At 35.0% G+C, this 17,336-nt stretch overlaps 1 protein-coding gene across 9 annotated transcripts in view; it reads right to left on the reverse strand.

Moving 5' to 3' along the window:
- Positions 1-3,497: 3,497 nt before the first annotated feature.
- Positions 3,498-17,336, reverse strand: part of XRN1 (5'-3' exoribonuclease 1) — a 34,431-nt gene continuing 20,592 nt past the window's right edge. For 2 of the 9 annotated variants that reach the window (XM_061365262.1, XM_061365267.1), the window contains 19 exons: positions 16,935-17,081; positions 16,390-16,479; positions 15,304-15,439; positions 14,520-14,576; positions 13,713-13,863; positions 12,550-12,619; positions 11,235-11,460; positions 10,507-10,599; positions 9,744-9,839; positions 9,391-9,505; positions 8,793-8,857; positions 8,292-8,402; positions 7,801-7,926; positions 7,321-7,477; positions 6,823-7,001; positions 6,459-6,572; positions 6,260-6,377; positions 5,807-5,958; positions 3,498-5,598 (listed from right to left, as the gene is read on the reverse strand). In XM_061365262.1, the coding sequence (XP_061221246.1) occupies positions 5,308-5,598; positions 5,807-5,958; positions 6,260-6,377; positions 6,459-6,572; positions 6,823-7,001; positions 7,321-7,477; positions 7,801-7,926; positions 8,292-8,402; positions 8,793-8,857; positions 9,391-9,505; positions 9,744-9,839; positions 10,507-10,599; positions 11,235-11,460; positions 12,550-12,619; positions 13,713-13,863; positions 14,520-14,576; positions 15,304-15,439; positions 16,390-16,479; positions 16,935-17,081 (2,494 nt within the window). In that variant the 3' untranslated portion in view covers positions 3,498-5,307. Of the gene's footprint in view, positions 5,599-5,806; positions 5,959-6,259; positions 6,378-6,458; positions 6,573-6,822; positions 7,002-7,023; positions 7,040-7,320; positions 7,478-7,800; positions 7,927-8,291; positions 8,403-8,792; positions 8,858-9,390; positions 9,506-9,743; positions 9,840-10,506; positions 10,600-11,234; positions 11,461-12,549; positions 12,620-13,712; positions 13,864-14,519; positions 14,577-15,303; positions 15,440-16,389; positions 16,480-16,934; positions 17,082-17,336 lie in introns of those variants that run through there. The other 7 variants (XM_061365264.1, XM_061365263.1, XM_061365265.1 and 4 more) reach the window with 7 other exon arrangements.

The raw sequence follows: 17,336 nt of genomic DNA on the forward strand, positions 1-17,336 counted from the left end.
AGAGACTGAGTCCCATATTTTTGTGTGTGTATATATATATATGTGTGTGCTTGTATATACACATGTAATGAATGATAATTTATACCTAGAAAATCCAGGACTGAACAGCTCTTTAAAAGAACACTGATTGCAAAGTCTGAACGTTCATGTAAAAAATATCTAAAAATCAGAGGGGAAACTGCCATCAATGAAACGAGAAGAACAAGAGAATGGATATACTAGAGGCTACAGGGAATAAAGGCACTTTAGAATTATAGTTTCAATAAGACCTAGCCATTAGGCCAGTTGGGAGGGGGGAGAGGAGGAAGAAAGAAGGAGAGTTAAAAAATAAAGCAAGGGGAAGGAAACCCACAGAAAAATCTAGAAGAACAAATGATCTCAGCATAGGCTCAGTAAACTCAGAGGTTGTAAACTCTACGCCGCTCTCCATCTGCCCTGCGGAGTTAAGTTTCAGCAACTGCCAGAGCATTTCAGCTGTTTCAAAGAAATACGCACTGGAAGAAACATCAGGATCTAATAGTAGATATCACATTCTATCACAAATTAGTGCTAAATCTAAACCATGCATAGGTTACTCTAAAAGAGATCACTTACTTGCATGGAATCACAGTTCTTGCTTCACCCTGTACCCTCAAAATGACAGAAGTTGACAACTTCTAATTTTATACATATATAGCAAGTATAGTAATTTACTGCTATTGTTACATGCACAGAAATTACATTTTGGCTTCTGATTGCCAGCCTTTGCTTTTCTTGCAGTTACACAAAATACAGGACTAAGGGTGATTATCAACTTTCATCAAGCACTGCTGATACAGTAACGATTACAAAGTTTTACTAGGAAGAAAAAAAAGTAAGTTTTAATGAAAAATGTCTTCTCTGTCCTTTCAGGTTTACTGCTTGCACTTGATGGCACGGCAACTCCTTCATTCTCTTTGATTTGTACCGCCTTTCGAAGCAGAAATGAAACAAAAAATTTTTAAATTACAAAAAAATAAGAGTAAACACCCCGTCAAAAATTGGCAGCAATAAAGAACTGAGGCTGGAGCCATGGATTCTTTCGGTAATAAACAACAGCTACTTACCTAATGACATCCGATTCTTCAAAATACTTATCAGTTACAGTCTCAAAATTCCTGGGTCCTCATGCACCTGGAATTTGGATTCTTTTGGCCAAGAATGTGTATATTCAGACTGTAGTTATGCCCTTGGTGTCACTGTGTCCCCTTTCCAGAGACAGAACAGAAAAACATAACTGTCTCTCAGAAGTAACGAAGGCTGATTATAGAAAACATTTGGAGATCACATCTCAAATAAAAAGAATTAAAAATCCCTTTACTGTAAGTAACCATTCGTTCTTTGAGATTCTTCACTCTCATGGCTCTGATGAACTAAACTAAATTGAACAAAAGTAACTTAATTTTTGAATGTGAGTGTCCATGCAACATTTATTACACATGAACGGATATATTTTAAAGTTATCCCTTTACTTAATTTGTTTTAATTTCCTTTTGTGCTATTTACGGAGATGGGAAAAGTAACGAGGCAGAACTTACCATGCAGGATAACAGCAGTACTTAAGTCTATTGACTAATAATTTGAAGACAGCTTAAGAAATATGAGATTGTATCTTGGTATCTTGATGTTGAGTAATATGACCTTAAAGTATACACCAACCACATGTTCTATACAGAATATTGTTACACAAAGTTTCAGCAGCTGGTCATGCAAAGGGTGTACTCCATTCTTTATGCCAGTTGCTTTAAACAAGCTGATTTACACAATAATCTATGAGAATTAAAATAACATCTCTCTACCTGAAAAGATGGTGCTGCAGTTGGCAAGAGACAGAGTTTAACAAAGTTAAAAACTCACAAAGATACTACAAATTAACTGACGTGACTACAGTGTTCATTATGCTTTAGAAGAAGACAAGTAGAGTTTGAACATAATCTTAGAGATAACTGGTGAAAGAGAACAAATGTCAGCACATGGTATACACAATACAAAGGCAAGTTTATTTACCCTCTTTTAACATAAGGGTAAAATCTATCAATACTAATTTGGCAATACTGGATTTAAGAAAATCTGCTATTCTTGGGGATAAGGAAATTAATTATGAAATCTAACTTGGCATTTGTGTCAAATTCAAACACATTACACTGGTTTTAGTGAAGTTTGTCATTACGGTTCATTCAGAAGCCTTGTTACAAATGAGGTGACAATTCTTACCCTACTCTAGCAAAAACCTCAGCACAATGTTTTGCTCCAGGTACAGAAAAAGATGTACAAATATTTCCAGGTATCCATGGCTCCTCCTACTTATAAGACATGAGCTGATTTTGCACTTACGTTAAGAACCACTAGGACCAAACTTGCTGGAAATTAATCTTCCTGCCCTTTCTACAGCAATTTAATAAATCCAATGGGTAACAGAGGGGAAGAAATTTTGAAAGATCAGTAGTTAAATGCTTTTAACTGCAAAGTGAGCAACAGCCTTTTCAACAAACTTTGCATCTTTAACTGAATAGTAGCTGAAAGCCACCAAGAAACAGCTCAGAGGTGGGCAGTTGCTGCTTCTGAGAATCACTGAAACTGGACTTCATGATATTTAATTTCTATCTTAAAAGTTTTGGTTTGGAACTTACAGAAGGTCCCATATAGTATTTGGAAATAAAGCAGTAAAAATAAATGTTTCTTGTTTCAATATTTAATCCAAGCAGACACAGACACAATTTATAAAATTATACTATTGCATTAAAGTTTTATATAGCATTTAACTTTCATGAATGTTTTTCCTTCAGTGTATCATATATTCATATTTGAAAATATCTTTGCACAGTCCTTTGTGCAACTACATGCTAAAAATCTGCAAACGCACACTTAACACCAAACAGCACAAAAAATACATTCTGTATCCATTCATATGCAAATTTAAAACATTTCACTTGGCAGATAAACAATGAAAAGTTATTTTAAAAAAATCAGAAACTACAAAAACGCGCACATAAAAGTCTTCCCTTTTGGATTTTTAGTAAAATACTGCTCTGTATAAGATCTAATGAAAAACTCCAGTGCTTACAAAATACGTTATATCTATGAGAAAAACAAATGCTTAAATTTATATCTGTATGAATTAAACATAGTCACCTTGTTAAAATATAAAACTGAAATCATAGGGGACATGGCATAGATCAATGCAGATGTCACATCTAGCAGGACATGTAAAACTGTAATTAACTGGGCACCAGGCAATCAGCATCATAGAATATATAAACTAAAAACCAGGTACTAATACGAGATGCAGCAGCTACAGAATAAAGTGTTTAATCAGCTATATATAGTAAATGTAGCAATTCTACTTTGAAGAGGAAGTCTTAGTCAGACGTAATTAGTAATAAAAGTTGCTGTGTTTACCAGTGATGAGTAGTGTCCTTCATAACTTTGTTTCTAAAAGATCTGCATAAACTGACTACCCAGATATGTCAATATAGAACTTAACATAGTGTCCTCTCCATCATAAAGACTTCTAAACAGATCTTTTCTCTGATGGTCAGATAGCTCACTTAAGATATGGGGGAACAATATCTGTGTCTCATAACTTCTCATAAACAATTCCAAAATATTGGCATGTCTGCATCATGGCAGTCTCACGTTGCTAATGAAAACAAATCACTGAAGCATACAACTTTCTCTTCACAGAATATGCTTTCAAACCCTCTTGAGACTAGATGAATATAAAGAGAACAAAATATATTTTAAGAATGCATTACAGACTATTCTACAAGGTTTGTGATACCAAGTAAAATGAAACAGGATTTCTTAACCTTGTTTTTACCTCTGTGATCCTGCAGCTTGCTGCCATTCTACAAACAGTGCTGAGGCAACAACTGTTTCAGAGAAATCAGTATTAAAAAAATCCTATACCACAATAACAATGTGAAACTTGGTACTACACCAAGAAATGGAGGCAAAGCACAAGGTACAGGAACTGAAAGAAAATCTGCAGACTTGTAGATCCAACATGAAACCTGTCTGGAGGAAACAAATCACTAATTAAGACTGAAGATTTCTTCTTAATGTCAGTAAGAAGGGTACTTGTGGGTTAAAAATGGTACAGGCACCTCCGAGCCTTCATTTTTCCTATGTAAACCAAGAATGATGGAGCTACTTTTACAGCAGAACTCCCTCCAAAAACACAGGTCAACCTTTCGCCTGAATATTCTTATGGGACATAATAATGATAATTTAATTTTGCTACAGAGAACTTCTACCACGAAACTGAAAAATAAATATTAACAGTCACTAGCAACAAAAAAAGAAAAAGAACCCACCACAGAGAAATTTTCAGGGTGCAGGCTCTTACAGAGAGAAATGGACACTAAGTAATCATAACTTTGACAGCTATGTACACACACGGACATCATTAAACTCTGGCTATTTTTTCTGCTTTAGAAAAAAAATACCAAATCAGGGTATCACTAACATTTTAGGAGGCTCTATAGATCTGTAATAAATATCTGTGCTATTTTATCATCAGAAAACAAGGACATTGATAATGCTGGTGATTAAAAAAATATTAAATGTATGTTACCAAAGAGGTCTCTATTTTGCAAATCTGTATTTTTTTTAATTCATCCTATAAATTCATCTCCTGAAACAGGTTCTGCATCAGCAACCACTTTTTGCTACTCTAATACTAGAGAGACAATAATACCTACATTTTGAAAGTTGGAAAGTTTTTGCCCTGATATAAAACCTATAGTTCACACTTAAAGCAAATTTGGCAGCTCTACTGCAGTTCGGTTTTAGTCTCCCTGATTCAACTCAGAAGGACCTGGAAAGCCAATATAAAAGCTGCATTTAAATAATTTTTCCTTTCTGTCCTATTACACTATTTAAAAATAAGCTAGAATATAAGTGTCATACTAAAGCAATGTTAGATGCCCAACTTATTACCGTTCCATATCCCTCCCAAAAAGCACGTCAATTCTGAATTGAGGTTGCCACTGTTATTGCTGCTTACCTGGTATAGTCTGTAAGCCACTGTTTAGAAACCTAGGCACAATTGATGACATGGTAACCTTAACTCAGCATTTCCTAGCTTTTGCTAATTTAAGTCAAAGCAATCAAGGTTCAATATAATTTTTTACAGTTTTCATAACAACCTAAAAATCACAGCAAATAAAATGCATTTTTCTCTACATTATACTTAAAGTAGCTGGTCTTTTCAATAGAGCTTTCTGTTTTTTTTTAAATGACAGAACATAACACCGGGGGAAGATAGGATACACCTAGCTACCATATTTATTCGGAAGATTTTGGTGCCCCAAAATTGACAGCCAGCTTTCTTGACTTTCGCTTGCTGGAAGTGTTTGGTGTTGATTTATTATGAGGAACTCTTGGAGTAGCCACATTGTCTTGAAATGAAACAGTTGATTGAGCAGCTTGAGGAGATTTTAAAGGAGCTGAAGAACTGTCTTGCTGAGTGTGGTCAGAAGACACTGGCTGTTCATTCTTTAGTGGTGCAGCTTGAGGGAAACTCTGAAACTCCTTGTGCTCAAAGATTTTCTTGCTGGCAGCCCTTTTTTTAGTTACCTTTAAATGAAATAAATATTAGTTAACAGAATGCATTCTCAAAAACCTGCAAATATTCCACATTTAGAAAATGTGTACAATGTTAGAAATAATTTTCTAATCCAAAATACTGCTTCATAGGCCAGGTATTCTTTCAATCATCATGTAGGCACATTTTTTTTTTTTTTACAGAAACAGAATATTAAGATAAACCCACAAACAATCTTACCTGCAGAGGTATAAACTGGTTGTGAGAACCAACAGGTACAGTTCCTGCAAGAGACACATTTCCTGGGTAGGAGCCAGGATAATAATGTTTAGGCACTGGAGTTCCCCAGGACACTGGACCAAACATGTGAGACGATGAAGGCATTATATTAGCTGTGAAAACAAGTAACTTTTAGCTTGCTCTCCTCAAAAAGAGGATACTAACTCCCAAAGACCCCAGAAGTACACAAACTACATTTTTCTGCATGTTGTTTCAATAAAGCCACATTTTATTCATGTTTACTTGAAAACAATTATTTCTTTATTACCAAAAAATACCAAACATTTCTGCTTTTCCAGGACTTCACCTAGATGATAGCACAGTTAAGAGCGCTAAGTCACATCTGCATTTCAGAGCACATTCAACTTAGCATCTTCACGTCCTTATCGGAGTGAACTGTATTAGTATACTTACCAGTGGGTTGTGCAAATACTGGAGGAATAGATCCAGGTGGCACAGGAACTCCCAGTGGTTGATAATTTGGAAACACTGGTGGAGCTGGAGGCGAAGGGAAGTTTACTCCTACAGCACTCTATGAAGGAGGAACCAAAGGATCACAAACAGACACAATGCAACAGAGATACAGATGTTAAAAGATCCTTTGCATACTCACCAAACGCTGTAAAGCAAAAAATGCAGCTTTCTCCTTTGCTTCAGCTTCAGAATGACACTGTGGTCCATGAACCAACAAACCATTTGATAATTTTATGTGACAAACTGTCATTGTCTAGAAAAACGAGATAAGATTTTTCAGGGAATCTGTATTGCTGAGAAGCTGAGAAACAGATGATTTGCTTATTTGTTTTGGAAAAAGGCAACAAAAGGAGCTAAGATTTATTTTTAGATGGATTTTCAGTCCAAATGTTTAATGCAGAATCACATAATTATTAGGGTTGGAAGGGACCTTTACACATCATCTAGTTTGGATAGCTGAAACAAAGTTGAGAACTTTAACTTTTCCAGAAAAATCTTTTTACCTGTGGTGTTTTTAGGAAAGAGAAATCTGGTTGCGACATTCCAACAAGAGAACAAATACGGCAAAGTTCAGCAACAGTAGACAGTGCGGGCTGCGGACAAGCAAAAGGATGACCTCCAGTTTCCAGTGCTGGTGTGTTCTGAGGGCCTCCAGTGCTATGAGGCTTGTTCATATAAGCAGCTGACAAAAGAAGAAGAAAAAAAAAAAAGTAAAAAAAGCTGTAGCACAAACATTGCCTGCACTGAAAGGACAGCAACTTGCTATTAGCAGAAAGTAAAGAATTTATTTATATTTCATTTTTCCTGGTATTTTCATATCTGATGAACAAAACCCAGGACACTATATATAAAGAGATTTTTAGATCTGAATAAAGAAGCAGAACTGAAAAAGATGGACATTTTATTACTATATTTTGAAAATCAGTGCTACACTGATAGCTACATTCTAAAATGCCACTACAAGGTGAAACTCTGAACTATGAACTGATGTCCAAACATACCCTTTTTTTTACTTTGTCTATATTGCAAGGCAGCTCCATGGCAATCTTGTCTGCTAGGGGGAGCAGGAACATCATTAACTTGGGCTTTCACTTCATTCTTTGTTTCCTGGTCAGAGCCATCTATCTTCAAAATCTCTTTGAGCATCTGTGTTCCTTTCTTTAAAAATAAAATAAAGCATTCAGGGACATGCTGGCATTCAGGTAACACTACCTTTTCACTTAACTCTGAATACCATAATCTGTAACCCAATCTCAATTTTTGTTTTCCTATCAGAGGAAACATTTTATCAGAGCACAGATAACAGCATCTTAGCATGAACAGATGTGTTTATTTATTTTTAGAATAGAAATAGATAATTAAATGCTCATCAATATGTTTAAAAGGCAATATAAGGTTTCACATAGTTACTTTAAATAGAAGTATTGATGCTAAGATAACAGATGCTAAATTGCAATGTAATGATCCTGCAGTATACAGACCATAGCAAATGATTGTGGTGACAGATGTTCTTCATCCGTAGCTCTTGCTTCCTTGGAATAAGTCTGCACTTCATTTTCTTTGGAAATTTTCAAAGAAGCTAGAAGACTTTCAAGTTCATTGTCCTTCTTAAAACAAAAATAGAAAAAAGATAGATCAACTTAGTATATTACAAGCAGATGGAAGAGGAAGGCTATACGTTTGAGATTAATTTTATGCTTATTCAGGACTTCTTTTTTTTCCCCTTTTAGCTTGTCATGTCTGCTCAGAGCGTGAACAGATACCCAAGACTACATCAAGTTCTGCATACAAAAAGATGCAAGCATTGACCAATACAGGACTGATTTAAAGAATTACCAAGGTTAGATAGGTTTGTCTTGTATCTGCTATAAACATGAAATTACACAGAAGTAACCAAGAATAAGTGGAACAAAATGAACTGGAAACTGAAGTTATTCAAAGAGCACAAGAAAACCAAATGTCTAAATACTACCTTTCCACCTGTACAGGGACCATCAACTGCAGCTTTCTGAATTACAGGCATGTTGGGACTTTCATTCCTCTTCAAAAGTTTGACATTGTACTTATTCACACCTGCAAAATTCTGAAATAAACGGCAGCATTTATTATTGAATACTAATACTCCATTATTCATTGTAACACAATCACATTAGAAATGCATCTACAAACAGCTTTCACAAGCTAATATTCTTAGAGGATTTCAGCTTACTAAAAATCTAGTATTTGCGTATTGCCATTATAGCATAGCTTTTAGAGTCTAACAGGAATAGGAAAATAATTTGTATCATCATTATACATCTTATGCACTCTCACTTTCTGTCTATAAAATCTCTAGAGAAAAAAAATCTCCAAAATAAAATTTACCTAGTAGAATAATCAAGATGCCAGTTACAGAGAAAATTGTAAAATGATGAACCAGATTAGAGTAAAATGAAAAGAAAAGAATACATTTACTCAGTACAGAAGAAATTACCTGTTTGTTTGATATTTTACTATGTGGCTGACTTTCACCTCTTGTAACTTTGGAATCTTCTTTAACTACAAAAGAATGTATTCTTTTGAAATGCTCTTAAAAACTATAATAATCAAGACTCAAAAAATAAATAACTCTCTACAAGTACACCAAGTTGCACTGATTTGAATGGCTGCATCAAACGTTTAATTCATACTTTACAGGTAATTTGCTGCATGTTTTTCTTGTAGGATGAAATGAAGTATATGCAATAATATATCTAACTTTATAGTCTACAAACATGATCACAAGCAAATTTTCAAAGACAAGTTGTGGTTGGTTTGTTTTGTTGGCTTTTGTTTTTTGTCTTTTTTTGGTGGGACTTTTCCCCCTTTTTTTTAATCAGATGGGTAGAAAATCATAATAATGCTGAACAGCTTGATTAAAAGGTTCAAGTATGCACACCAGGGCATTATTTGACAATAACAAGTGCAACACAGTGCTTATGTAACTAGTAAACTATTTTCTGTTGATAACCACAAAAACTCAAAAGGATTTCAAAGATGATTAGCTAAAGCAAGTAGTTTTCCTAAACAAAGTGTCTAACTATAGTACTTACATTTTTTATATGGCTCCTGCTTTCTCTGCTGACCTTTAAAGCTGCTGTCATTGAATCCTGGCTTGTAGAACTGATTGCCAGTTCCCAGCTTCATTTCCTGAGGTAGAAGTGCACCCTAGGATTTCAAACATCAAAGCTTAACCATAAAACTATTTATGTATTATTTACATATTAGTCCCATATGATTACCTCCTTCCACAGCTATGCGCACCCTGCGTAACAAGACTTTCATCCAGAGGATTTATTTATTCGTAGCATTAAGCAGAAAGTAGTCTGATGTAATGAACTGACATATAAAATTAAGTACCTTCCCATTTTGACTCCAGGGATCTGTTTAAAGTTTATGTACTAACCTTCTCATGCATGTTTTGCTGAATGTGGTGAGACTTCCCAGAATTCTGCAGTGATTGCCATATGCTGCAGAATTCATCATCTTGCTTACTCTGTGCCTGACAAAACAAGAAACAACACCCCCATCAAGCTCAGCAGCTTTAAACCCAACTTCTGAACAGCTGATCATATATAAAGATATTCTGAAAATTGTCCAAGTCTAACAGCAGGACATTTTCATACTGATACTAGAACTTGCACATATATAATTTATGAAATAGGCTATTGTGGTAGGCTGTATTTATGTAACATCTTTTCCTAAAGACAACTATTAAACAGAAATGATCTTAGTTTGAGATTGCTTTTGTTTTGTTATTAACCAAAGTTACTATCACAGAGTATAATTAAACTCAGACAATAATTCAAAATGGTTTTAAAAGCAAGCTCTCATGTTTGGTTGCATTCTTAAATTAGTATCCTATTTTGTAAGGCCTTATCAGTCAGTCTCAACTGCTTAATAACATTATAGGCATGTTACCACAGAACTGAAGCCCAGCTATGTAAAAAAACCACTTTTGAAAATCTAGCCTCTAAACAAATACAACACAGGATATTATGCTCATTCAAGAACTGGGACAAGTTCTGCTCCAGTCTGTATCAAGATTAAAACATCTGATGCAGTAAGCCAAAGCTATCTGTAAATCATGTGAAAAGGGGGCCACTTTAAACAGGGGGCCAAAATATTGAGACATTCGGATTCACTACTAAATGAATCAGAACACTCACTTTGTTTTTCTGATTGCCACATCCTTTCTGGGGTGAGTTAGAGGTGCCCTGATTTTCAGCCCTGAGATTGTAATGCTGTCTTCCATTCATCTGCTAAATCATGCGAGAAAAAAAAACAAAACACCAAAAAAAAATCAGGGGCATATCATTGCCTCAAATGTTTGTTTGGAAAGTAGTTTTTCTTGTATAGACTTAAAAAACACAAGACAGTGCTTCTCAAACACACCTATAAGCAACATGAAGCTACCAATTCAGCTGATTTTCTTTAAAGAAATCACTTATTAAAAAGTAAAGCTTAATTAAACTAGTGAGAACCCCAATTCACCTGTAATTGCCCTCCTTTACTGTATTGTCAGACAAAATAAACCATAACCAAGAAGCAAAACCAACAAGGACATCACATCTTTTCTGTCTGAGGATGGCCGCACTTGGCCTACAGGAAGAATTAATTGGAACAGAGCTTTAAGAGAACAATTACATCTCTGCCCAGAAACGTATCTGTTGACACCAAATATTTGTCTCTTGGAAAGGCAGCTGGAGCTACAATTGTCAATAAGGACATTTTGGTCCTCTTCATTATTTGATTAACTAATTTTATAAAGATTATCCTACTTTTAACATAACAATGTAAAAATTAAATTTTGTTTGTACCAGTGAAGATGATAACCATGGTCATAGTTCAGGTTCTAGGAAAAACAACATTTCTGTAAAAATGAAGGAAGTCTTACTTGAGTAGGAACGAAAAGGGAGCGAGGAGAATGGTTGAGGCCTCCTAGATGCACTTTTTGTGAGCATACAGCTGACATATTGGATGCATATGAATTGCAGTTATTCACAGCTGGCTGAGGTTTAACTATGGCCGTCAGTTTTTGATTTCCCATTTCTGACCGACTACCATGAGACAGGTTAATTAAGGCACTTGATGGCAGACGATACCCTCTGGCAGGTGAGCACCTTAAGACAAGCAAATGACACAGCTATTTCATGTAATTCAATTATAGACATTTCAATATATTTTAACATTAACAGGCTGAAAACTGTATCCAGTATTGAATTATCCAGTGATAATCCCACTGTTCTCTCCTTTGGCCTCTGGCTGTCAGAACTAGAAAACAAGTCATTACTACTACTCTGAGTTTATATCGTACCTTTCACTGCTGAGCTCAGAGAAATTTTAAAGATGAGTTGTTGTAGCACAGTTCTGTAGTACTTATGTAAAAAATGATGAACCAGGAAACAGTTATTCTTTTTTTCCAAGATAAAAACTAAAGCCAGTAGCAGAATTATAAATAGAACTTATGCAGCATTTAACCAGTTTTATATCTTCCTTTATGATTTTGAATACTGAAGATTTAGTGTGTTACAGGATATGCCCTTGCAAGCAAAAGGGTTGTGTTATGGTTGCTGATCAGAGGGAATCGGTAAGGTTCTCCTCTAATTTCTGTCATTAAAAAACTCAATTTATCTAAGAACAACAGTAAAATAAAAAAAAAAACCCCATGCTATGTAAATGTTTGCACTTAGAAGTTCACCTGATTACTTAAATACAGAAGAGTTATCAAAGTTCTTGAAACAAAAGCATTATTAACAATGCCTCCACCTCCTGAAGGAACAGTTCAGGTTTTTAATGGTGATCAAAATTTAGTGACTAAGTATCACTTATTGATAGTTCAGAGTCCCTCCTTCAGAGGAACAGATGATTAACATATTTCAATCTACATGCTGAAGACATACTGATTACAACCTGTTTTCTACATATTCATTTAGAGAGACATTTGGATTTAGTACTTTCTTCTGCTGGTTGATATTTGCTTTCTACAAATCACAAGCTTCTAAACATGCAAAATAGCCTAAAGAGACAAAATTATCCATACTCAGAGGGGAAAACAAACAAAAAAAAAGAAACATAAAATAAATAAAAACTGATCAACACTGTTAAGAAATTTTTAAAAAGAGGTATTAAAAATCGTCACTGAATCCAACAGCAATTTCATACCATCTGTACCAACAGCATGAAATGACTATGAAACCCCCTGCACGCACCTTATAGTTAGGCCTCCAAGGAATTCTTCATCAAATAGAACTTCAAAGAGCACATCTGTTTCTCTACTGGCTACAGAAAACAAAAAAGTCATCTTATATATGTAACAGCAGCTGTTTTCATCTAAGTGATGTAAATATCCATATTAGCTACACAGTAAGTAATAAAAATATCAAAACCTAACTAATCAGCTACAAAACCATCATTCCTTAAATGAGTTAATTAACAACAATTCAGAGATGTTTCTCAAAGTCATGCATCTGCCCTTTTAGATTATGTACCGTGCATAACAACTTATCAACCTGCATTAATAGAGCTGCAATTTATAGCAGTATGTCACAGCTGTCAAACTGCCAGAAAAGACATGCAAGCCATCTTTATATTCAGGCAGTTGGAAACTGACAGCTCTAACATTACCTTCTTGCACAGCAATAGACTAACAGTCCCTTAAAAATTATACTAGCATATGATCATTACAGAAAAAACACCCCTTTTAAAAAGCTGCACTCAAGTCTAGTCTACTCAAGATTCTGTTGAATTCAATAAGAAAGCAATTACTTAAATGTCAGGTATGAAAACAATCTATATTACTAGATCTCAAACTGCAATGCCACTGCGATTCTGCAAATCCTTTTGTTTAGCTGAAATACATTTAAGGATAATCTTGTCAAACAACGTATAAATCCATGCTATTTAACAGAACTGGAATATCACAGAATAAAACCCAAATTTCAAATAAAACAATCTGAGACAAATAATATTTGATAAAATTTTATGCTTAATGTCAGTATTAAGGCTAACATTTATTATTATCTCTACTTTTCCTAACTTTGCCCGTATCTTCCCATAACTTCATTTTATTCCTTTTTAGCAGACTGTCTTCTTTCTCACAGATCTCTGCCTCCTTCATATTAAGAAGAAACAAAGGATAATTTCTCATTCAAAGTACAGTATTATAACACATAAAATTAAAATAGAATGCCTGTAGGTTTAATTCAAAGCAGTAAATATGCCATTAGTGGCTTCAAGTTGTATATGCTTCATAGATGAGCAACTTCTGTGTGTTCACAACCATTAGACAAAACACTTTTCTGAAGCCTGCTTTCACATCACTAGCTGTGCTGTTATATAGCTATAATGCCATAATTATGAAGAAAAATCTTACCTCCTTTAATTCCTATAATGGTACCTCGAAGACCAACTGGAACAGAAAAGTTCTCCCTTACATTGACAACACGGTCAAACAGCTTATACTCTGCATCACGATCCGGAACAACCCCATTCTGTTGTTCTAATGGCTGACAATGACCAAAAGACTGTGTTAAGGTTTGCAAAAAAATATAGGAATTACAATCAAAATGCATTTACAACAATACCTGAAACACACTATAAGGTGAACTTTTGTGTGTGTGGATGCGTAAGTTTAAGAAGAGAAATTTTTCCTCCCTAGACACAAAGCATTTTTTTTCTTGCCACTGTCACTTACTACTGCTGCCTGAGAAACTGCAGTGCCATACATGACCCAATGCAGACCAATGGCATCAATTTAGATAAAATAAAGCCACCAGGTGTAACCTGCATGTGTCAGTATCTCTGAAATACCAAGCAAGATCAGCAATTGGTTCTATGTCAAGAACTGAACAAAAAAATCAAAACAGGCAAGAAGAGACTAACAGGAAGTACATTTTATTTTGCCTTCATTGTACAGTCAATAATAACTGTAGAAGCATGAAAGACAGAAGGTAGAAAAGAACTAAAAGTCAGTGTAATATGTGACGGAGTCTTTAGTAGAAAATCTCTCTTTTTAGCTCTCTGTGATGATGTCAAACTGATTTTCTAGAAGGCATCATAAAACTTTTTCTTCCATCAATACTGTCATAGAATTCCCCTCTCTGAAAGTTGGTATGCTTAGGCAAAATAAATACCATTTGGGCATACTGACTTCAAGAAAAAAACATTTCATGTCACTTACTCTGTACAGTAAATGGGGTTTCACAGTTACTCGCACCTTCTTGTTGCTCTTTTTCTGCTAAAGGAAAGAAACAAAAAGTTATTACAAACTAGTGTAGGAACCAACAGTGGATTTCAGGTACAACAAAACACCTAAAAAGATTATGGAGAAGTCTTCTGTTTCTTTTAGATAAAGGTATACAGCTTTGTGAAGTCCTTAGGATGACTAAGACCAGTTTTCAAAACATGGGATTTCTTACCAAAGCTTTTGCACTGTTTGGCTAATTTGCGAATTCACACTGGTTTTATTAACACGTCCTTGCAAGTAATTTCAAAGAAATAAGCCCATTGTTTCATGTGGCTTTGCCTTTAGCTTTTGCTTTAGTAATCTTCTTGTCCCGTTTTTTATCTATGGCTTTTCAGAACACAATTTTCTAATTTTCTTCAGACCAAAGAGAAACTGCAAGGGAAAACCAGCTGACGTTGCTCACATTAAAAACTTCAGTATTTCAGAATCTATACACTGACACATGTTCCTTTCTAAAAATCACAGTTCAGAGAACAGAGCATGGCCTAATGCTGCTGGATTGCCTGAAAAAGAGTCAATTAAAAAGATTAATAATGAGCTCTTCTGAATTCCAAGGACAACTCACATTACAAATTCAGGTCTTACATTACATTCTGTAGTCTTCTTCTTTGGAATGAGGGGTAATCTTCAATCGTCTTATTCTAATTCAAGAACCCACAAAGTAACAAGCAGTTGATTTTTGGTACACCCCTGCTCACAATGATACCAAGCTGCATACCTTGCATTTCTCTATTTCTTCTTCAATTTTCTCAACGATGGCTGCATCCAAAATTTGCAAGTCACAAGATGCACGAGACAAAGCAGACACAGGATGTGCCTTTAACCAGGCAACGATTTCTTGAACTTTCTCAGCTCTAAATAAAAAAGACATGAATTAAAACTTTTAACAGTATAAACAAAGCATTTTACCACATTTCTTGATTTAATCATCAGGTATTATGATATAGGCGCAGTGCTTGTATACATTCATAATGTAACAGAATTTAAGAGTTCTGCATGAGTTTACAATAAGGTTTAAAAAAAAAAAATCTAACTGGATCATGCAATAATGATTCAAAATTATAATCTGATGTTTTGCAAAGAAAAAAAGAAGTATTCAGTAGATTATGTTTGCATCCAATCAACTAACCATGACCAGCTGTGGTTAAAGGTTTTGTGACTAGCTGTGTCTCAGAACATAGTGAGAAAGAACTTCAGGGCATGCCTCTACTAAAACGGAACACAAACCTGAGATTAGTATCCCACAGTGGTATACGCACCTGGAAAGAGTTCTGCATCACGCAGACTTACCATCTCAAGCCTGTGAATAGAGCTAATACTAAAAGCCTTTTTAATGTTTCTGTACTGTGCCTGGAATCAAGGTTGCTCCTTGTCTCCCATGAAACTGACTGAATGCATACTTAAAATATACAAAGTACTTTAAATTCTTAACATGTTATTTTTCAAATATAAAGTGATCTTAAACAATTGAAATAATTACTGCTTATCTTCCAAAAATGATCTTTCTGTGATTTTAGTGATTATTCATAACTATGCTTATTGAGGGTTACTTTAAAAGCAAGAATCATGAAGTGGCCACTGGAAATCAGTTTTCTTACTTACCAGACTTGAGACAGAAGTCTGACAGAGACTTGAACTCCACAACTACAATGTACAACATTCTGATATTTTTTTCAGTCATCACTAAATTCATGTTGCTCAAGGAATGGCAAGCTTACAGTTATATAACAGCCACTTCATAATGTTGTCAGTCTTTATTCTATTTATTCTAGGGGTGGGGGGAAATAGGAGAAAGAAGGCTTACCCATTCTCATCCTCTCCAGGCCAAATGTCATCTTCATAGAAGATATCTTCCTGGCTATTCTTGGCTATATAACTAAATAGTTCAGGAACCCTAAAAAATGAATGAGCGAAAGATAAATTTAGTTTCACATCAGCACATACCACAAAAAAGCCTAATCAAAACAAACTGTGATGAGCTTCAAAATTTGTGGAGGCCAGATAGATTATTTCTTACTTAATTTAGTGTCATACTGTACATTTGTCAAGGGTAAGCTGCTGACAGAATTACTCTGTCCCAAAATATACTTCACCCTGGAGGGAGAGACTGCTGGAAGGAAAACACAGGAACAAAAAACAACAACAACAAAAAACCAAAACAACAACAACCAAAAAAAAAAAAAAACACACAAAAAACCCCAAAAAAAACCCCAAAAAAACAACAAAAAAAACCCAAGCCATTTCCAAAAGCAAACTCACTGGCTCTCAGAAGATGTGTGCTCAGAGGACAAAATCCAGAGACTGATCCAAAGGTGAGAAATTTGGATGAAGTTTGTATCCAATATTTACCTTTCTAAATACTCAGCAAGTAGTTGTTCTACTGCAGAAGAATACGTCCATTCATTTCCAACTTTCTTGGTATAGCCAGGAACTTCTTCGTTCTTCTTATTGAACTTCAGGTTTAGTCCCACATTTGCTTTTTGTTCTCCATGAGGGCTGGAAGTAAAAAAAAAAGTTTCTTAACTTCCAGTAGTAAAAATGTGCGTGTATACATTAGAAAACACAAGCATATATCCTCAGCCTTAAACCACAGTAAAAATAAAATTAAATTCATTGTAGTGTTTACTTGTTAGCATTGTGCCAGTTGTAAATGTTACAGGACACACGCTGTGCTATGGTAACTTTCCACATGCATGTCCATATGTTATTACAAAGGGAGGTAGTGAATATTTTACCCATCTTCTTAATAGA

Source organism: Neopsephotus bourkii, unplaced genomic scaffold (assembly GCF_033783945.1).
Source record: "Neopsephotus bourkii isolate Nb327-2 ecotype Australia unplaced genomic scaffold, CSIRO-AGI_Nbou_v1 NB_1279, whole genome shotgun sequence".
Taxonomy (NCBI): Eukaryota; Metazoa; Chordata; class Aves; order Psittaciformes; family Psittacidae; genus Neopsephotus; species Neopsephotus bourkii.